The sequence below is a fragment of the Solanum stenotomum genome, chromosome 4 (genome assembly GCF_019186545.1).
Source record: "Solanum stenotomum isolate F172 chromosome 4, ASM1918654v1, whole genome shotgun sequence".
NCBI lineage: Eukaryota > Viridiplantae > Streptophyta > Magnoliopsida > Solanales > Solanaceae > Solanum > Solanum stenotomum.
This window is the reverse complement of record NC_064285.1, coordinates 64,594,199-64,616,469: the sequence shown is the minus strand read 5'-3', so window position 1 is coordinate 64,616,469 and position 22,271 is coordinate 64,594,199. Positions and strand designations below refer to the sequence as shown.

Sequence of the window (22,271 nt, the reverse complement as noted above, 5' to 3'; positions counted from 1 at the left end):
CCCCCCCCCCCCCCCCCCCCCACTTATTGTCATAAATGTTAGGGCTGATGTGTCTTCCCCTCAACCATTTGATAAAAATGATACAAATATAAAAGAAGATCAGCAACCTAGGGTAGACAAGGGTAAGAATAAAGAGGTTGCTGCCCCTGAGGTTTCTTTAGAGGACTTAGATGAAGATGAAGGTCAAGGTCAAGGTAATGACTTTTCTTCATACCACATTCATACATCTGATGAATCTGATGTAGATGTAGATGCTAAACAATCTGATTCTAAGTCACTTTATGATGTTGATGAGAACATTGATGACTTAAGTGACTTGGATTCTGAGCTTGTTGAAGTTAGGAAGTCTAACATTCAAGAACAAGTTAATAAAGAAAAGGTTGCTAGAATAAATAAAGATGAGATACCTTCTGGTCCTGTAGGTATAGATGCTGGTTTTGAAGATATTTATAAGAATAAGAGGGGAAGATATGAAGGAAAATTAGGTGGGGATGACCTGTATTTTGATAGCTCAGATCCTGGCAGTGATATTAGTGAGGATGAAGGGGATCCTATTGATTCTGATGAGGTTGTAGATCCACCAGCTAGAAATTCAAGTACAAAGGTCTATTTTGACCAACTGCCCTTTTTTTTCCAGTTGTATAAGATTTTTGTGAATAATGTTCAGTTTAGAGAAGCACTACAGACTTACTCTATTCAGAATGGTGTGAACATTAAACTTAAACCTAATGAAAATGAGAGGATCAGGGCAAAATGTAATAAGAAGGGTTGTCCTTGGCATATTCTTGGAAGTATTGAGGGTAATACTGGAAATTTTATTGTGAAGACATATTTTCCTGTCCATAAGTGTTTCGAAAGAACAAGAAACAAGTTGTGTACTCCAAACTGGATTTATAAGACTTACAAAGACAGACTCATGAGTGAGCCTAGCATCAGACTCCATCAGATTCAAGGCTTGGTAGTTGGTACAAAAGGATTGTGGATTGTATGTTAGTAAAACAAGTTGTAGAAGAGCAAAAATGAAAGTCATGAATGAGCATATAGGTGATTTCATATGGGAATTTGCTAGATTATATGACTATGCTGAGGAGTTGAAGTCTACAAATCCAGGAACTACTGTGGTTGTTAGGACATCCAAGAATATAATTTCTGAAAAAGAGGTATTCCAAGGGATTTATAATTGTCATGGAGCATTAAAAAGTGGTTGGATAGAGGGGTGTAGTAGGATAATTGGTTTTGATGGTGCATTTCTGAAAGGTGTATGTAGAGGTGAACTGTTGTCTTGCATTTTCAATGATGGAAATAATCAGATGTACCCTATAGCATGGGCAGTAGTTAATAAAGAATCCAAGGACACATGGTCTTGGTTTATCAAGTGCATCAAACATGATTTGGAACTGACACAAACTGAAGGTGAAAGACTGACAGTTATGTCTGATATGCAGAAGGTATGAGAACACTTTGTAGTCTTTTTTTTTACTTTGCTATAGCAATTTCTATGTTACACTTATGTTTCTATTGTTTTTCCTTGGCATGCCTTTTTTCTTTGATAGGGTCTTAACCTAGCACTTGTTGATTTATTACCAAATGCTGAGATTAGATAGTGTGCTAGACATATATGGGCCAACTAGAAGAAGGAATGGAGTGGTGAATAAAGGAGGAAGAAGTTTTGGCAGGTTGTCAGGGCTCCATTTGAAGTTCATTTACAATCAAAACTTGATGAAATGAGTCTGTTGGGAGAAGGTATTGTGGAAGCTTTGTTAAAGTACAATAAAAATGCATGGTGTAGGGCATTATTCAAGGACCATAGCAAGTGTGACATAGTTGAGAATAATATGTGTGAGACATTCAATAGTTGGATCTTGGCAGCTAGATTCAAATCAATCATCACAATATTAGAGGAAATTAGAGTCAAAGTCATGGAAAGAATGACTCAAATGAGGGAGTTTTCTGAAAAATGGATAAGTGATGTGTCACCTATGGCTATGCAAATTCTTACTGACAATGCTAAATATGTAGCCATATGTGAGGTTAAATTTAATGGAGATAATGGCTATGCGATTCAGCATCCACCATATAAACATGTTGTTAATCTAAAAAAGAAAGTGTGTAGTTATAGGTCATGACAACTAAAGGGAATTCCTTGTGCATATGCAATTACTACAATGCATTACAAAGATCTAGATGTTGAGTCATTTGTTGATCACTGGTACAAGAAGGAAACATATTTGAAGGCCTACAGTAAGTTCATTCAACCTATGACAAACATGAAGATGTGGCCCAAGAGCACAAGACCATCCATTGAGCCACCTAAAATCACTTTTATGCCAGGAAGACCAAGGAAAAAAAGGTCTAAAGATAGTGATGATCCTAGTATAAAGAAGTTTGGAAAGGCTACAAGGAAGGGGAGAAAAATGAAATAATTTTTGTGCAGAAATTTTGGACATAACAAGAAAGGATGTCCAATTGCTGTAAGTTTTGCTTTAACTTCTTCAACTTTGTTAATGAAATTTATTTTTATCAATACTTCTTAATTCAGTTTGAAAATTTTTTGTATGTAGAAAAAATGGCTATACTACTGGAATTGCAAGAACTGCTACAGGTGGAACTGGTGGTGCAACTACTTCAGCAGCTTCTACAGGTGTAACAGGTAAGGCTACTGGTGGAAGTGGTGGTGCAACTACTTCAGCAGCTTCTACAGGTGTAACTGCTGGTGGAAGTGGTGGTGCAACTACTAAAGACCAGCCACTACTTCAGCAGCTTCTGGAGGTGCAACTACTGCTGCAACAACTACTGGTGGAAGTGCTGCAAATATTTATGTAAATTTTGCAAGTGTTGCTTAACCAACAAGTCAATTTAGTACTCAACAGTCAACTACTAGTGCTAGTGGCTCAAAGAAGAGTAGCAAAGTTAAAAGAGGTGGTGCAAATCCCAAATATAAGAGGCCAAGAACAGAGAAGCCAAGAACAATTGGTTTTGGTGTGCTATTTGGAGCAAGTGGTAGTGTGATTGAGAGGGTAAGTATTATTATTTAAGGACCTTTAGTTTGATTCTATAAAATCTCTCTAACTAATATCATTATTGCCTTTTAACAGTTGGAACTACTGATAGAGTGTTACATTGTGCACCATTGAAAAGTTCAGTGTCTACCAATATCGATCTTGGTTACAAACCCAATGGACTAAGGTGGAAGGGTGGAGCTGCAGTTACTCAAAGGCAGCTACAAAAACAACGTTACAAGCGAGCCACTCAGTCCACACCAAGCACTCAAGACACATAATATTTCATAGTAAAGACTCATGTTTTGCCTAGCTAAATTCTCAATGACATTGTCTATAATACTTTCCACTATTAACTTAATTTTCAAATGTTGTGTTAGCTTGCTATGACAAACAAGTTATTTTTACTTATGAATTTGCTATGATAATTATAAGTCTTAATCTGGATATATTCATACAGTATATTACATTATCATAATACTCAAATGAACAAATCATCATACATCTTAAATACAAAAGATAGAAATCAAATGACAATAATCACAACAACACTGATATCAATACTAATGCTCGATCTCCCCTGTCTTCCATGCCTTCCCTTCCTTCCATGATCAACATTTGTTGATTGATTCTTCATGTAGTATTGTTTTTGGTATGTAGGATCAGCCATATCAATCCATCGAAAAAATCCACATCCATTACCATTTGTGTATTTTTGACAGCCCCAAAACATTCTTCCTGGATTTGTTGATGTTCTTGACATCTTAAGTTCAGCATAAAGCCTACAATAGCAAAAACAAACAGTCATTGTGAAGAACAAAAAAATTAACGAGAAAGAAAAATGTGAGAAAAATAAAATATAAACAAAAAAGGCCTGATCAATTGTGGAGAAGAAGAAGAAATTTGGAGTGAAGAATTTTGGAGAGAGATAAATGAATGAGAAAGAGAAGAAATTTTGGATATTTTAAGAAGAAATTAGAGAAATTTGAGAAAGATGGCCAAAAATGACTGTTATTGGCTTTTTAAAAGCATCTCACGCTCCTAAAGTAGGTGTAATTCACGCACTTGAACTATTTTTGCCACATGGGATGACAGGTCAAAAAAAGGGTTTAAAATATTGGATTTCAGTGGGTTCGAGGGTTCAGTTGGCAAAATCGAGATTATAAGGGCTCATGTGACAAAATAAGACAAGTACAAGGGTCTCCCAGACCATTCTGCCATTTTGAAATCCAAAAAAATAATAAAATTCTAAGCACTTTTATAGAGTTGAAACAAAATAAAAAGTGTTTTTAAGCTAAAAATTACAAGACCATTCAAACACTCTTTTTAATGGAAAAAGGGACAAATATATCCTTGAACTTTCGAAAATGGTATGTCAATACCCTCCATCATACTTTTCGTCCATTAGTGCCCTCGCCGTCCAATAACTAGTGCACATTTGCCCTTCCCACTACCGAAAAACTCATTTTGTACACATGGCACAATCCTACGCCTCAACTCGGGTTGACCAAATATTTAACCCAAATTTCAAATACCCGTTTAACCCGCCCTATTGCTCATTTAACAAACTATCGACAAACCTAAAGAAAAATCCCCATTTACTTTATCTCTTCTTCTTCCTCGTAAGGTTGTTGTCGTCCCCCACCCCCTCACCCCTTCCTCCTCATCCTTCTTCTTCTTCTTTTATCTTTCCATATATTATTTCAATCATCTACTTGAAGATTTAAACAAAAACGATAGAGATCAAAGCACCTATTTCTATAAAGAAAAAGACATCACGCTAAAATCTTGAAGAAGAGACTCAAAATCACTACCTTGGATAAAGTTTCTGCAAATTAAATTAATTAACATCATCTATTAGGGGAAAAAATTAATTAGAGTAATCGAAAATGAAAAAAAACATAACCATATCAAAACATTGCAATTTATTTGCATTCTCTGCAACTTGTATGCCCTTTTTGTTAAGAAAGAGGTAGTGGGCGAATACATCTGAATTCTGATGCAATTCCAGGAAGGATAACTTCCAGCAGAGACTGAAATTAAATAAAATTTATATCCTATTTGTAGTTGATCTGTCAATTCTTCGAGGAAGTGAATTCCATTTGTAGTTTTCATACAAATATGAACATTGTTCAACTCTACAATCCCAAAAACACTGATACATATTAAGAATTCAACACATTGAGGGTTCTCAAACATGAACAACAAACTTCAACCTGAAAAATTCCAATCAAATTACACAATACACCTCGAAATTATTTTTGATTTCTGCAAAGAAAAAAATGAAACTCAAGAATGGAAAATGGGATTCCGAGATAATACAACTTATGTTTCTTCCCCAAATGGAAACAAAGTTCTGGAAAGTTTCTGGAATCTTCTTCTTCTTAACTAAAATAAAAAAACAAATTCAAATCTTCAACCCCACAATCCCAAAAACTCGATTCAGATTCAGATTTCAACATATGTTTGATATTTCCACTTGGGGTTCTTGAACATGAACAAATTTCGATGTGGGTAATTGATGTATTGGGTGTGTTAAATGGGTAATGAGATGGGTTAAACATGTATTTGAAATTTGGGTTAAATGTTTGGTCAACCCGGATTGAGGCGTAGGATTGTGCCACGTGTACAGAATGAGTCTTCTGTTAGTGAGAAGGGCAAATGTGCACTAGTTATTGGACAACGAGGGCACTAATGGACGAAAAGTATGACATACCACTTTCGAAAGTTCGGAGGTATATTTGTCCATTTTCCCCTTTTTAATTAGTAATAGTAATAGATAGTTTCATAGCTTATAATCAAATTCATATTTAACAAGTTCCCCGTCAAAGTTTAAGTACGCTGTCCATCCATATAATTGTGATAGATGTTATTAATTTGAAAACAATTTTATATCCTACATCCAAAAGATCTTTTTTATGTTAAAGTAAAAATAAAACTTATAATCATCCTCATCAAAACCTTTTTGCCATGATTATTACTAACAATCTCACACCGAAAATGAAGGAGATAAAATTTACTAAAACTATCAAAATTACAATAGCATATCAATGAAATTCTACAAGTAGAATAATAAAATGCGCATAAATTTTATTACCATCTCATAAAGATAAAAATGTTATTTCCGAAAGACCCACAATTCAAAATATATTTAATAATAAAAAATATTAAATAAAAAGTCACAACTAGTGCAAATGCAAATTAAATCTACCAAATCCTTTTTTCACACCGTACAAAACAAACTCATTTACTCCCTTCAATCCTTTTTACTTTTTAGATAAAAATGAAATTTATACTGAAAAGAATATTTATGAAAACGCAACTTATTAATTATTTTTTAATTTCAATTAATAGAGATGTTATTTATTGTAATATGTAAAAGTTATTGGACCAAAATACACAATTTCTTCTATGCAATTTAACTTAATTTTCCAATTTTACCCTCGAAACGAAAGAGTAGTACAAAAAACAAGGCCAAGTATCACTAACGAATAAAAACTTGCCACGTTGCACAATGTCCGAAGAAACCAATTAAAAATTTCGAACCAAAAAAATGGTTAAAATCTGTAAGGGTATAACAGACATTGCACATTGATCCATGAGGTTAAATATGTCTTTTCATATGTCAGCTTCTACAAAGTCTTCCTCAAATTTCATAGATCAAAAACCCTTAAACACCCCACCCACCCCTCAAAACAACCACTTCACTCTTCAACTCCAAAAGCTTCAGCTGGCCGTTAATGGCGGCCTCTTCAGATACCGTAACGCCGTCGAGCCTCCGTTTGGCTTTCGGCAATGTGTTCTCGTTGTTCATTCTCATTCTGATCGGAGTTCTCGCTTTCTCGATCCGTATCTTCTCCGTAAAATTCTTCTCATTTTAATCTGTTATTTGTTTTGTTTTACGTGAAAATTAGATCTGATTGTTGATATGCTTAATTTGTTGCTGTTGTTCAGCATTTTCACATTTGATCAGGTCTGATTGCTTTTATGATTTTTTTCAACAGGTGATTAAGTATGAGAGTGTTATTCATGAGTTCGATCCTTATTTCAACTATAGAGTCACTCAGGTTTGGATTTCATTTGAGTAATTAATTAGATTGTTGCGATGTGCAATTTGTATTTGGTTCATTTCTTTTAGATTATATGTAGTAGCAGTAAATGTATTATGAAGTGATAGAGCTAGGACTGGATCCTTACATTTTTGCTCTTTTCTCGACAATGCTCCTAAAAACTAATTGAATTAAGCTGAATTCGGGCAAGCATGTCGAGAATTTAACGTACAACCACAACAGATCTGATAACATGTAGAAGTGAAATGCATAATTAGCTGCAATATAAGCAGGTCAATGCATTTACATTATATATTGGTTCATTTCTTTTAGATTATATGTAGTAGCATAAAATGTATTAGGAAGCGACAGAGCAAGGACTGGATCCTTGCATTTTTGCTCTTTTCTCGACAATGCTCCTCAAAACTAATTGAATTAAATTAAGCTGAATTTGGGCAAGCATGACGAGAATCTAACATTCAACCACAACCGATCTGATGACATGTAGAAGTGAAATGCATAATTAGCTGCAATTTAAGCAGGTCAATGCATCTACATTATATATTGTTTTGTGTGGAGAGTGTTGATATGGTGCTACAGAAAAGGATCAACATAGAATACGTTCTGTTTTCAGTCCACAGTCATTCAATCAAGTATGCCTCAATATTCACGTGGCCGTGATGTTCCATCCTAGTTCAATCTTCGAACACTTGACATGTGCCTACCACACATCTCATGCTACCTCTAATGTTAAACCTATCCATGTGGTTTTTTCTTCACACTCTTCTATATGCTACAATATCTTCTAAAAGGTATCATTGGGTGAGTTTTTTATACTATAAGAAGTTAAAACCATTAAAAAAAAAGGTAAATTTAGTTTTGAATCGATTCTATTAAAAGAAAATATTCCAATAGAATTTCAATCTTATCTCAATAACATTGCCCATTCATTGGGTACTTAAACGGAATGGGCTGAGACCCAGAGTAATTAGAACTATATTGACGGTGTCATTTTAGCGGCACCTTGTGTACTATCAATAACAATAAGTTCACGAAAATTGTACTGTCCTTAATTTAATTCCAGGATAGACATGATGGTAGCTCATAGAAGCTAAAGATGCGTTTACTTATCAATATCATAATTAAGTCCATCATGTATATTTTGGTCAAATGTAAGTTTTCTATTCAACCAAGTGTGAACTTGTACATCCAATCAACTCTTTTTGGACTCTCGAGTTGATTCTCAGATCAATTTTAATAACTATCTATAATATCTCTATGAGCTATTCTAGCATCAACTTTATAACATACAACTTAAATAGGAAAATAGTCTAAGTTGCTAAGTATGTGACTCCATCTGGGTACTCTCTGCCCCCTTATATGTATATTTATATACCTCACAAAACTACATAGGTCTTATTATTATGTGAATTTATGTTCAGTAGGTGTTGGTAAGAATTTCTAGTTCAGGGGGCAAAAACTGGGTCATTCTTTCCATCAATTACACTATTATTCATGGAAACCAGAAAATTGGGTACTTTAGAAGAACTGGCAAGAGAAAACTTATTTCCTCTTTTCAATAATGGAATTAGACAATTTGCAAGTTAATATGAGCTTCTTAACTAGAATCATCTATCAGTATAGTGCAGTTAATTGTAATAATTTGATTATCCAAAAAAAAAGAAAACACACTGGTTTTAGGAAGTATGATGTCCGTTGAAACTAAACTGACCTTATAGTAGGTTAGATGAACTTTAATGTTCCTTCCTAGTGTTTTGACAAAGCAATCCTATAAAAATATTGTTTTAGGTCATCACTTTTAGTCATCATTTTCTAGATTCTTCACATTTTACACTGTCAATTTGTGGTGCTAATCTTGGATATCTTTGATCATGAACCTGTTGCTTGCCGTCAATTTTCGATAATTTTGATCATAAAACTGTTCCATTCTTTTAGAGTATTTCCTTGGATGGTGATAATGATCATATCATATTATTATTGCTATTTTACTATCATACATATGTTTGTCAGTACCACAAAACTATGTGAAATATAACCATGCTATGCCAATTGCAGTTTCTGACAAAGAATGGAATTTACGACTTCTGGAATTGGTTTGATGATCGAACCTGGTAATTATGATTGTAGGAGTGAATTAATTATTCCAGACAATGTTGTCATGACTTGTAGTTTCTTAATTGAAAATGACTGGTAATTAAGGTTTCCTTGTCTGATAGGTATCCACTTGGACGAGTGATTGGTGGAACTGTTTACCCTGGACTGACATTGACTGCTGGCACTTTGTGGTGGTGTGTATTACAGATCATTATTTTTCTAGTTGCCAGTCTTCAAATTATGGGAATCTTTGTTGTGTGTTTAATTTTATGAACTGATCTGTTTCAGCACCCAAAGGAATAACGGAGTACATATATTTTTGTTGGCAGGATACTTAATTCCTTGAATATTCCTCTTTCTGTGGAAACTGTTTGTGTGTTTACTGCTCCTACATTTTCTGCCTTTGCTGCTTGGGCAACATACCTTCTGACAAAGGTTTGTTCTCTGGTTTGATTACATTTGTTTTTTCACTTTACCAAAATGATGTAGATACTACTTGTTTCTTTTGTTCTCTTGGATGTGTAGCAACCTAAAAAATGTGTCTGTTGTGAAGCGAGAGCTCTAATCCATACGACTCTGCTTTTGTAGGAAGTTAAAGGGGCTGGGGCTGGACTAACTGCTGCAGCTCTTTTGGCCATGGTAAATTCTCTTGCACACATTTTCATCTGATGGCTCTAAAATGTGGCCTTTGGATATAGCTTATTCAAGATAAAGTAGCATTTTATTTTGGCTTTACAACATATTTGGCCATCTGGAGTAACCTTTTGTTCCAAAAAGAAAACAAATTGCTAGTGTACTTCTTTAATGTGGTGAATTTCATTTTCATGCTGCCTGCAGGTTCCATCATATATATCTCGATCAGTGGCCGGCAGCTATGACAATGAAGCTGTGGCCATATTTGCGTTGATCTTCACTTTCTATCTCTATATAAAGGTTCAGTTTACATGATGATGTTCAGTTTTTAACTTAGTGGTGTTACATGCAATATTTCCGGGGCCTATCCTTCTATTGTTAAGATTTTTGTGTTCCATTTTCATGTTGTGCAATGATAGTGAATTTTTGGTGCAGACACTGAACACGGGGTCCCTCTTTTATGCTACTCTAAATGCCTTGTCATACTTTTACATGGTAGGCATTTACTTCCTCCATGGTGATTGTTATTTTTACCTTTCATTCCCTTCTTTACCATATCTTTTCCATCAAATTTATTGTATTTCCATACTCTTTCAGGTTTGCTCCTGGGGAGGATATACCTTTATTATCAACCTTATTCCAATGCATGCTCTACTTTGCATCGTAACTGGGCGTTATTCTTCACGACTTTATATTGCCTATGCTCCATTGGTAAGTACTAGCATCTGGGAAACTTATTGATGAACAATTTGTAGTGTTAACTAGGGGTGGGCAACGACCTGTTCAATTTTCCATTTTCCAATTCAGTTATTTCGGTTAATGCATGAGAAAACCGAAACTGAACCATAAATAGTTCACTTCAGTTTTTTCAGTTGGTTTCTTTTGTTCAATTTTTGATATGAGTCTTCTATTTTGGGAAAAAGGTTTGCCTATTCTTTTTTCTCAAAAATGAGTTGATCAAAAGGAAATAAATTTGGCAAAATAAAAAAATATTCTGTACAAGCAAGAAATTGTTTATATGATAGCCTGGTGGGAGCATTCTCTTCTCATTTCTACTAAGAAAGTATTTTATTGAGTAATTATTAACTACATAGTTTTGTGAACCTAAACTTTTGATAAGTTTTAAAAAGGCGACCTTCATTCATCTGAAATATCACATTTTTAAATGAAAAAATGTGTAATCGTCTTTACCAAAAAAAAAGAAGTGTAATCGTCACCTGTGTTAGTGCTTGATAACCGAAACACCATCAGTTTTTAGCACGACAGAACAATATGTAATAACTGGTGATAACCTTGTCCCTTATGAGATTCCTGCAGTCTTTTTGAACATAGATTTTGATTGTTGTTTAATGATCAATCCTTTTGTTTTTAACAAAAAATTATCAGCGAAACTTTGCAAAGGAAAATTGCTAAAAGCATTCAATGAATGAGTAAATTTCCTTCATCAAGGCCTTAAAATCTTCTAGTCTGAATATATTCCCATTTACAATTATTTCTACAAAGTTGAGTTTGTGTTATTCTTCTAACCATCTGGGATATGGGTGCAGGTTATCTTGGGAACACTATTGGCTGCTTTGGTCCCTGTTGTAGGTTTTAATGCAGTAATGACATCAGAACATTTTGCCTCATTTCTGGTAAGGTCATTTATACTCTTTTTAGTAGTACAGTCATGGTTGGAATATATGATTGATGATGTGTTCTTGCATATTACCTACCTAATTTTAGATATTCTCTAAGTACCATATTTCCTTGAAATAGCCTTGGCTTTCCTTATTGCATGATTGAAGTGTTGAGGATATTAAAATCATCAAGCTGAAAACAGCTTGTTGCATTGAGATGGCATGGCTGGGTTGCATATAATGATTGGCTATGTTACTATTTCATAACCACTCCCTTCGTCTCCATCCACACATCATTTCTTAATACATGTAAAAATTCTATTTACTTAATGTAAAGCCTTTTAAACAAATAGCCAATATATTATTTTCATTTCATGTGTGCGGTATCACTTGATGAGATTAAATGTTTTAATTCATTTAAAAGTATACACTATTTCTACGTTTGCTCTCAGTCGCAGTTAATATACAAGCATGAACTACTTCAATCTCTCTAAGTCAAAGTAAGGCCCTTTTAATATGTGGTGCAGGAGAATTAGATTAAACAGAGTGTTTAACACTATACCAGTCTACGTCTTATTCTACTATGCTTTGTGATTATCAGCTTCTATATAGGGGTCAAATGATTAGGCCTAGTCTTCATCTTTGTTAGAAAAAGGAATTAGGAAGTTACCAAAAAGCACTTGTAAATGAAAATTAAAAGATTATATATGTGATGATAGCTAGGATTGACATGTGCACTTAAGGGTGTCAAATGTGGGCCGGGTGGGCTGAATTTAGTGGGTTAAAATGAGATGACTTAATAAATGGCCATTCATTAACCTGGCCAAAGGTTTTTTGGGTTGAGATGGTCTAAACAATGAGCCATAACCCAATCCACTCAACTCTTATGAAGTTTTATTTCTCTGTTTGTTTCTTATAAATCGTTTGATTACTAAACAAAATTAATAGAACCTTTTTTTCCTTATTGTAACTATACTAATATATATCAAACAAAAAAAATATTTTCTTATTTTCTTTGACAAGGTTTCTCATGGATCAATTTAGGCTAGATATTTAGCCCAAACCGGTCCATCTTTTAGATGGGCTGAGTTGGGCAAGTCAAAGTGGGGCGAATCATGTTTTCGTGGGCTGATTTTGCCACCCCCATGTGCACTGAAATCTCTGGTGGCTATGTACAGGTGTTCCTAATTCTCAATGTTGTGGGGCTTGTCTATTACATCAAAGGGATGCTCACGCCAAAAATGTTCAAAGTAGCTGTGACTCTTGTTGTATCTGCAGGCTTGTAAGCTCCACTAATTTATATGAATAGCTTGTTATATTGATGCCTAGTGGACATGGATTAATATAATTAATTGGATCAACCCCCATTCATTAATTTATTTCTGTTTTCAATTCTGTTATTTGTTCCAGTGATGATTGCTTCTTCTTTTGTTATTCAGGATTGTTTGCTGCGCTATGGTAGCTGTGCTAGTTGCGCTTGTTGCCTCTAGCCCAACAAAGGGATGGAGTGGACGAAGCCTTAGTCTGCTTGATCCGTATGCTCCTTGCTTTATGAATCATGTTGTCATCTTATATGCTTATTTTACATTTTCTTTAGTTTTCTACCATAAAAAGTGGACACAGTGATATCGTACTTCTATTTTCTCTAAAGAAAATCTAGTGACATTTTCTAGATAAAGTTGCGACTTGTGATCTCTGATGCACATTGGTTCACAGAATCCAATATCTTGAAGCAAATGAGCAAATATGAATTATTTCATTCGGGCGTCTGGAAGGCTTAATGTGATCGTAACATATACTGCAGTTCTCTGTGGTCCTTTAACAGTGCAGATAACATTTAGGTCTTGGTACTAAGCTCCCAAGGAACTTGAATAACTTGATTATGAGATGATCGTGCATGAGCCTTTAAGAAACAAATTGTGATCATCATAAAACCATGCTTCTCCTTCATTAACAGATGCCTCTATTACGTGCCAAAAGAATCTCTCTGTGTGGTGTTAGCTATGAAGATTTTTGCCGTGACGATAAAGATGTTGAATCATAAATATCCAGAGGTTTGATTGATTTTCATGCAACCCCATTTAAGGCCAGTGTTGTTAGGAGTGATTGCACCAGTGCTTTAAACATGAAGTGAGGGTTTATTGCTTCTCATTCGTAAGTAATGTGATTATAAGAAGAGCACGCTTGAGATAGTGGAACGTGCGCAAAAAACAATCTATTTTTTGAATTGCACTTACAAAGGTGGAAAAAGAGAAAATAGGAGAAATAGCTTTTGCTATCTTTGTGTTAGGACTCCTCTCCAAGTACGCTTCGGTTTTCTCCTTGTTGTCTTTGTTATCGTCTTCTTTCTACCTTGCCATGCAACTACTCTCCGTCTACAGCTGACTCAACTTCTCTTGATTTACTTTTTCTTCTCTATTATGATTCTTTCTTCCTTTGAATTTATACGATCTTCTTTTGCTACCGTTTTTGGGCTTCTTATCTTCTATGTCTCTTAATACAATTCTGTTTTCTTTATTTCTAAACCTCTGATTCATATTCTGTTCTTCCATTATTATTTTAATTGTTTTAGAAATAGAAGTAGTAATTCTGTTTTAATTATCACAGTTCCCTAAGCAATTTTTTTTGAAATTGATTTATGCATGTTACTCCTTTTGATAGTTATAGATATAGTATTGATATCTTCAGCAAGAAGGTGCTGTGAAATAATTACAAGAAAAAGCAAATTATGAATGTTTACTTCTTTTAAATTGAATTATGCCTGTTACTTCTTTTTGATAGATGGAAGAATCAAAAGTGAAACTAATTTTTAAAATTGAACTTATCTTTCAATTGGCTTGTTGAAATTGCATTCTAATGATGTATTTTTTGGACTGTTGGATGTAGAAATAAGCATTATTAAGAGCATTTTTATGTTAAAGTACTCCATTCATAAATGCTTTATATTTTTTGATTTTCTTTAAATTGTGAGCTTACCTTTTTTTTGTTGATAAAGTAAGAATATTATTAATAAAATGGCGTTAACTAGCCCGTATACAAGAACTATACCAAAAACTAGAAAATCTTACACAAATACATGATTTTCTCCTACAGACACCCAATCATCTATATAAAAAGTAAATTGTGAGCTTACCTTCTTGCTTGTAGCTAAAGCCCCTGCTGCCATTCACTCTTAAAAAATCTTGTCATTTCTACTTTGTGCTTTTTCGAGTTTTGTCCCTTGTTAAATTCTGGGGGAGTTGCTTCTAGGAGATTTTAGGATTCCAAATTCGTATCTCATTGATTATCAGTTTGTGATGATTCTCCGGGGTCATAGCGCTTTTTGTACCTATATTTTCCCATGCAACCAATGTACTGAAGCAACTTTCTGTTTTTACTTTTCTTTGAATTGAGACAGAACTTATGCGAGCAAGTATATACCAATTATTGCCAGTGTTAGTGAACATCAACCACCTACTTGGCCTTCTTACTTTATGGACATAAATGTATTAGCATTTTTGGTCCCCGCAGGCATTATTGTAAGTGTCAATTTTCAGCTCCAGTTATCTCGACTTTCTCATGTTAATTTGATCTTTGTTGGGCTTCCAATTAATCTTACTTTTGGCATGTGTAGGCATGCTTTTTGCCCCTGACTGATGCTAGCTCCTTTGTGATTCTTTATTTAGTGACTTCAGTGTACTTTTCTGGTGTTATGGTAAGGATTTCAAGATTTTCTGCCTCTTTCTTCTGTTTCCTTCAAGCTCACCATTTTCTGAACGTCATTCCATTTGCTGAAACACAGGTCCGCCTAATGCTTGTACTGGCCCCAGCGGCATGTATAATGTCTGGGATTGCTCTATCATCAGCTTTTGGTGTTTTTACTCGATCAATCAAATTTGCATCAATTGGAAAACAGGCTGATGTAAGTGTCTTTGTTGTTCTTCGATAGGTAATGCCAATCGTTGGCTACTTTGATAATTCTGAACTAGTTCTTGTCATTTTGTTCACCATCAAGGCAGAGGATAATGATGATGGGGTTACACAGAATGATGTGGTGAAGCCTGGTAGAAATGAAGAACTCCCAAAGGAAAAAGCTTCGAGAAAAAAGAAGAAAGAAAAGGAGAATGTTGAAAAAGTTCCCATTGCTACTAAAAAAAGTGAGAAGAGGCTTTTGATGTTACCCATGGAGGCTTCTGTTGTTTCTATTCTATTACTTATGTTGCTGGGTGCCTTTTATGTGGTATGTACCTTTGCTCTGTCCTGATTGAACTACTTGCAGCTGTATCACAGTCCCATTTACTAATTCCTTTATTATGTTTATACATGGAATTAAGCTCTTTTTCTTTTCCTTGCTGATAGATGATACATCTTATGCTTATTTTTTTCATCGCTACAATTCTTAATTGCTACTTTTTTCTTTCGATTCCCTAACTATGTTATTTGGAGAAAGCTAGCTCTTAAGACTAGACAAGCTTCAAATTCAATTGTTAGATGATGATCCATGCCGTGGCTCAGGGTTGTCACATTACTAATATTTGGGGGATTCTACCCCACTGAGTAAGGCACACACCCTTTTGTTTTTCCTCAAGAAAGAAGAATTTCCCATCATCGCTTGGCAATCTGGATGCTATCTCCCTTTCCATTCATCTGTCCGCCATCACTATTCCTAGTTTCTGTTTCTGGGTATATAAGGGAAAGAGTGGAAGGAATTAATTTGATCTATCCTTAATTGGAGAAAACTAGTGATCAAATTCATTATGTCCTTCCTCAGCACAAGTTAGTTAACTTTAGTACTGCATTCCTTTATTGATAGATTTCAGTTCTAAGTCTGACAAGTAACTTGGATCAGTAATTTTTTTTTTTGATAACCGAGAAATCCGTATGTGACCCGCCCTTTGGACCAATCACAACCTTCTAAACTCGGTGGATAATGGGCCCGCCCCTCAACCCTCCTCCACTTAAATACCAGGCTTCGCTTTGCGTGGTGTGGGGGCTTGAACCTGCGACCTAAGCCACAAATCCTCCACCTTTTGCCACTCGAGCTAGGCCTTGGGGCACTTGGATCAGTAAATTGAGTGCATACACATACACAGATTTGTTAAAGAAGGGAGTGTAGGATGATTTTTTTTGAGAAGGTAACATATTTCAGTGTATAATTATAATCATCTTTAACTAGATACCAAAATGTGGGTGTTGCAACAAGAAAATATAGATATAATCCTTGTTCTTCTCACCAGGAGTCTAAAACCTCTAGAATTGAGTCCAGATCATCAATATATTCTGAATTTTACCAAAAAATTTAGAAGAACACAGTCCATCTCGAGCTTCTGTACTGTAGGATGATTGACTACCTCAGACACATGAAATGATCCAACAGGCAACCCAACTTAGCTGTGAGTAACAATTGCTTTCAGTGGGAACAGTTCCTGGAGAATGATTAGGACTATGTGTCCTAAGTTGATCACCAAGGGGTCATTTGGTTGGGAACAAGTTATCCCAGGGTTAGCTATCCTGGGATAACTTATCCCACCATGTATATGGGATAACTTATCCCATCACTATGATATAAATGGTGGGATAAGTTATCCCAAACATGGCAACCAAACAAGATACAAAAACTTTATTCCATCACTATTTTCTTATCCCATCACTATTTATTTCTATCCCTCACACCAAACGTCTCCTAACAGTTAAACAGTTATTTTAAGTTGTATATTTCTGTGCCATAGCAAACTGATAAGTGTTACCTAAATTCCATATGAACCAATGAAATACCTTATGACATTTGCATTTCTTCAAGTACTCATATTTCCTTGCAACCTTTTTAAAAGCTTTTTTCTCCGTTATTTTTTTGTTGTCTTTTTTGAGAGAAACGGTAAAGGTATTGTAATTTTATGACCTTGTTGACTTAATCGGAAAATAAATTTCCTTATAGGTTCATTGTGTCTGGGCAGCTGCGGAAGCTTACTCAGCTCCTTCTATTGTACTAACATCACAGTCGCATGATGGACTTCATGTTTTTGATGACTTCAGAGAGGCTTATGCATGGTTGAGCCACAATACTGATGTAGATGATAAAGTGAGTTCTTATCTCCTTCCTCTTGATTTTATTGTTTCCTTCTGTTGATGATGAGATGGTTCTAGAATTTGCAATTTGGTTTCCTTTATGCACAAATTCTGGTTTACTTTTGGAATGGATGTGGTGACGGTGCAGTTATTTAGTTTTTATGATGGTGCTGTAGAATATTGTGATGGTGGCCAAGAATTTGGTTTTTTCTTTGCTTAAAGTATATTTTCAGTCTGATATTTCAACGTTGTACCTGCTGAAAATATAATTTACATAATTCTTAGGTAAATATTATTAACTGGAATAGCTTATTGGCGGAATACTAGCCAAGATTGTATTGGTGTTTTTTTTTCTAAATAGATGGAATACTAGAGAATGCATGATATGATCTAAAAGATTGCTGTTCAAACCCAATTAACATTCAGTGAGTAATTAGACACACTCAGCTGATGTTGAAACTTTTTTTTTTTTTTGGAGTTGGCTTCATAGTTAACTAATGTAAACCATTCTTTCAAAAGTGTACATGAAGCTTGCTTTAGCCATGTGACGTGGATAGGCGGAATGCAAATTGCAAACTGTGGCTTCCTTGACTTATGTGGTGCTTCAGTGAAGGTGCTGAGGCATGCATCTTGGCAAACACCAGCCAACCAACAGCTTATATTATTTTATTTATTATATCTTATATTAGATTAAATTTATAAGGTCCATAAGTTCCTTCTTCAAATCCTTGGTTAAAAAAAGGTTCCTTCTTGAAAAAGAAGGCACACAATAATAAGGCCAAACAATACATTTAGGAAATGCCATGGATGAATATGTTAGTGATTAGAGATGTGAAATTAGAAATATAGTATGAGCAGGTTAGTCACCTGATCTAAAATTTAAACTTAAATTTATGCATTTGAATCAAAATTAAATATTGTTTTAAATGTGATTAAAATGGTTTCTTACGTTGTTGCTTGTGTTGCAAATCTCTTACCCATGTAATTATTCACTGTTTGTAGTTATTTTCTTGCCACATACATGTGTGTGTGTGTGTGCGCCCATGCGAACACCTGATGTATGTGGTATTCTGCTAACTCTTTTCAGGTGGCATCATGGTGGGACTATGGCTATCAGACTACTGCCATGGCCAATCGCACTGTTATTGTTGATAATAACACCTGGAACAATACACATATTGCAACAGTTGGTACAGCCATGTCCTCTCCTGAAAAAGCGGCCTGGGAGATCTTCAACTCTTTGGATGTAAAATATGTTCTTGTTGTCTTTGGAGGTTGGTACTTTAGCTCAATCGAGACTTATTGTTTGCAATAGTCTTTTAACTCTAATGCCTACCACCAACTTCAGGTCTCGTTGGGTACCCCAGTGATGATATCAACAAGTTCCTCTGGATGGTTAGAATCGGTGGGGGTGTCTTCCCTCATATCAAGGAACCTGATTATCTGGTGTGTTGCTGTCCTTTAGCTACCTTCTTTTTGTGGTCGAATACTTGACTGTTCTTTGTTTCTGAACTTGATGTAGTTGCCATTAATATTTTACTTTAATGAGCAAACATTGAGGATATTTTTTGCTTCTTTTATATAATATATTTTATGAGGCAAGTCCTAGGCTTATTAAGGATCTTCTTTCTAGAACACTTGCAGGCTCTTACGTTGTGATTATATAATCTTTTACATTTGCAATTTCCATATTATGCCTATTACAAGTAGATAACTCTGATATGGTGGTTATCATAGTATGCAGTTTCCTTTCTTTAAGAGTGTTATACCAATATTCGAGCCATTTATAAATTGTTTATCAAGTTCATTTCTCTTAGGCACTAAGAGCTACTCCAATTCTTTCTTATCGTGTTATTGCATGTCTAATATCTGTTTATTAAGTTCATGCTCTTAGGCACTAAGAGGCTAAGAACTAGTGAGCTACATACTTGATGTTTGAGTTTGTCTTAGATTCACAGTTTCAATTCCATTTATAATTTCCTTTTCTTTTGAAAGAGAGATGGCCAGTACCGGATTGACTCTATGGCTACTCCAACCATGCTGAACTCCCTCATGTACAAACTATCTTATTACAGGTGCTAAATTCTTGAAAACATGCAAGTTTACGTTTTGGTGGCCTTCAGACATTAACTTCAAATTATTCACATCATCTCTATCTTTTGCTGTAGGTTTGTGGAGACAGATGGCAAGGGGTACGATAGAGTAAGGCGGACTGAAATTGGAAAGAAACATTTTAAGCTCACCCACTTTGAGGAGGTAAGCATGAGATCATATTTGCTGAAATCACATGTGTATTAAGTGAAGCAGTACAGTGTGTGTTTGCAGCTATATCATGTTGACTCTTTGCAGCTCCGAGAAGGTTTAGTTAATCGTCAACCAATTATCATTTTGATTTCTAAGTTGGCTTTTTGGGAATTGATAATGAAGAAACAAAAGTTTGTTAAAGCATTTTTGTGCACCAACTCACTATGGCCCTATTCGTATGCTTGGATAAATGTGGCGCTGTTGAAGGAAAGTTGTCCATGGCCTTGCCTAAAAATGCAAATAAATTTCATAAATATTAGGTCATACATATTATTGAAGTGTGTGACCATCTCATCTAATATCTTAAACTGTTAGAGAGCACATTTTTATTACTATTTTAATTCTTTTCTCAACACATGTAACTATTCTGGATAGCCTACCATAAAGAATACTAATTCATGCAACGTAGTGAACCAGAAATTATTCACCATCTGGTACATTGTTTGTATGCAGGTATTTACCACTCACCACTGGATGGTTCGGTTATACAAATTAAAACCTCCTAAGAACAGAATCCGTGGAAAGACAAAGAAGTCTAAATCGGTATGTCTGGACTCCTCTGTTTCTGAAATACATGCAACTTTAGATATCTGACTCCAGTACGATTCTTGTGAATATTTGCAGAAAGCTACTTCTACTAGCTCGAAAAGAAGTGCAACTCAAAAGAAGAATCCCTGGCAATAAAGGGCTACTCATAACAAGTAACTTCTATTTATCAGCTTCATGATAGGAAACTTCATACGATGAGTAGCTTCATGTGAAAGGATTATGCTTTAAACGCAGTCCTCTTAGGTTTTCCTTCAAGTTTTGAATTGCATTGATATTATACAGAGAAGACGATTGTCCCGGAGCTCCTTTTTTGATAGACTTAGCAAGGAATCACATGTATCTATTGCTCACATCAAATTAGTCTACATTTTGCTCATCTGAGTCTCAATACCCTATAGTTGTAACTGAGACTTTTCAAGTGTTAAAACTATCAGCTGATATTAGTGTTATACATGTTTTTTCACTTTGCTAATTCTCTCAAGTCCATTACTTTTTAAACTTTTATATGCATAATTTAGGCCTGTATTCAAGGGAGGCTCAATTTAAAACCAGTTTATTTGAAGGGTAAAAACGTGCAATTTTATGGAACAATAACTTTGATGTCCTAATTTTTTATGTCTCAAATAATAGAGCATTACATAGCTTTAAATATTGTGCTATCAAATAATACTTATAAAGAGAAATGATTGAGTATTATGCGTGCAAGTTGGCTCGGCTATTGATTATAGAAAAGAAGAAAAAAATAAACTTTTCCAATGTAATAATTTTTTTTCAAATGGAAAAGATAAAATTTATGTGCTGACCCATCTCTTATTGATTTCTTGTATAGTCTTTATCTCAAGAATTTTAATGTCTGAAAATAATAGAACATTACGAAGCTTTTTTTGTTTTTTGCGATATTGCATGATACTTGTAAAGAGAAAGGAAATCATTTTTCCTATATATAATTTTTCTTTCCGTACTATCATATGACACTTTTATAAAGAACATCGAAGGACTTTTAAGAAAATTTACAGACGAATGTCGGTTATTTTTACGAATAAAAATTTTGAAGAAGGAAAATTGGTTTTATATGAAAATCGATGAACCTTGAAGTGTAAAAGGCAATTGAAGAGTACAAATAGAAACACCACAAGTATTTCATCAAAAAGTATCCTGTAGTCTAATGGTAGAATTGTTCAATGTCATTGTAATCAAATACTTGGTTTCGAGTCCAAATCGCTAATTATTTTTATATATTTTTCTGAAAAATGAAAGCGTCGGTTGATTTTAGCTCTTGATTTTCAACTTGTTTTATTAGTGAAAGAGATAACTTCTTCGATGTATNCTTGAATGCCGTTCTTAGAAATGGAAATATCCAGACAAAAAAGGAAGAAGTGTCTTGGTATTCCAAACAAAAATATATTAAAAAAATATAATATTAAAAAATTCATGTAATTACATGGTGTAATTACACTCAATTCCTTACTATCCCTTGGGAATTGAGGAGTGTAATTACTCCCCCTCAATTACACCCAATTCCCCTCTTACCAAGTAATTACTTGGTCTACCAAACAGGACAAAGAGAGTAATTACACCAATTACACCAATTCCCAATTCCATTGTGGCCTTTCAAACAGGCCCGAAGTGTAAAGGCAATTGAAGAGTACAAATAAAAACACCAGAAGTATTTCATCAAAAAGTATCCGTAGTCTAATGGTAGAATTGTTCAATGTCATTGTAATCAAACACTTGGTTTCGAGTCCAAATCGCTAATTATTTTTATATATTTTCTGAAAAATGAAAGCGTCGGTTGATTTTAGCTCTTGATTTTCAACTTGTTTTATTAGTGAAAGAGATAACTTCTTCGATGTATCAACTTTTTTTCATATGAAAAAAGAAGAAAATTACGTGTTATATTAATAGTCTTTGTCTTAAATATTTTGATGTTTCGAATCATAATAAAGCATTACATAACT

At 34.6% G+C, this 22,271-nt stretch overlaps 1 protein-coding gene across 1 annotated transcript; it reads left to right on the top strand.

The window, feature by feature from the left end:
* Positions 1–6,672: 6,672 nt before the first annotated feature.
* Positions 6,673–20,785, top strand: LOC125861956 (dolichyl-diphosphooligosaccharide--protein glycosyltransferase subunit STT3A). The gene is made up of 23 exons (XM_049541883.1): positions 6,673–6,859; positions 7,004–7,066; positions 9,125–9,180; positions 9,286–9,357; positions 9,493–9,598; positions 9,752–9,802; positions 10,001–10,096; positions 10,232–10,291; positions 10,394–10,507; positions 11,344–11,430; positions 12,594–12,697; positions 12,855–12,950; positions 14,813–14,933; positions 15,029–15,109; positions 15,197–15,316; positions 15,410–15,634; positions 17,330–17,473; positions 18,548–18,734; positions 18,809–18,906; positions 19,456–19,535; positions 19,629–19,716; positions 20,218–20,307; positions 20,389–20,785. The coding sequence occupies exons 1-23, from the start codon at positions 6,740–6,742 to the stop codon at positions 20,446–20,448; spliced, it is 2,319 nt and encodes a 772-aa protein (XP_049397840.1). The 5' UTR covers positions 6,673–6,739; the 3' UTR covers positions 20,449–20,785.
* Positions 20,786–22,271: the final 1,486 nt, after the last annotated feature.

Excerpts from the sequence above, each read along its gene's own strand:
- LOC125861956 (XM_049541883.1), top strand. The coding sequence starts at position 6,740 with ATGGCGGCCTCTTCAGATACCGTAACGCCGTCGAGCCTCCGTTTGGCT. Across the intron at positions 10,097-10,231 it reads CTTTCTATCTCTATATAAAG|ACACTGAACACGGGGTCCCT; the intron begins GTTCAGTTTACA and ends TTTTTGGTGCAG. Across the intron at positions 18,907-19,455 it reads TCAAGGAACCTGATTATCTG|AGAGATGGCCAGTACCGGAT; the intron begins GTGTGTTGCTGT and ends TTCTTTTGAAAG.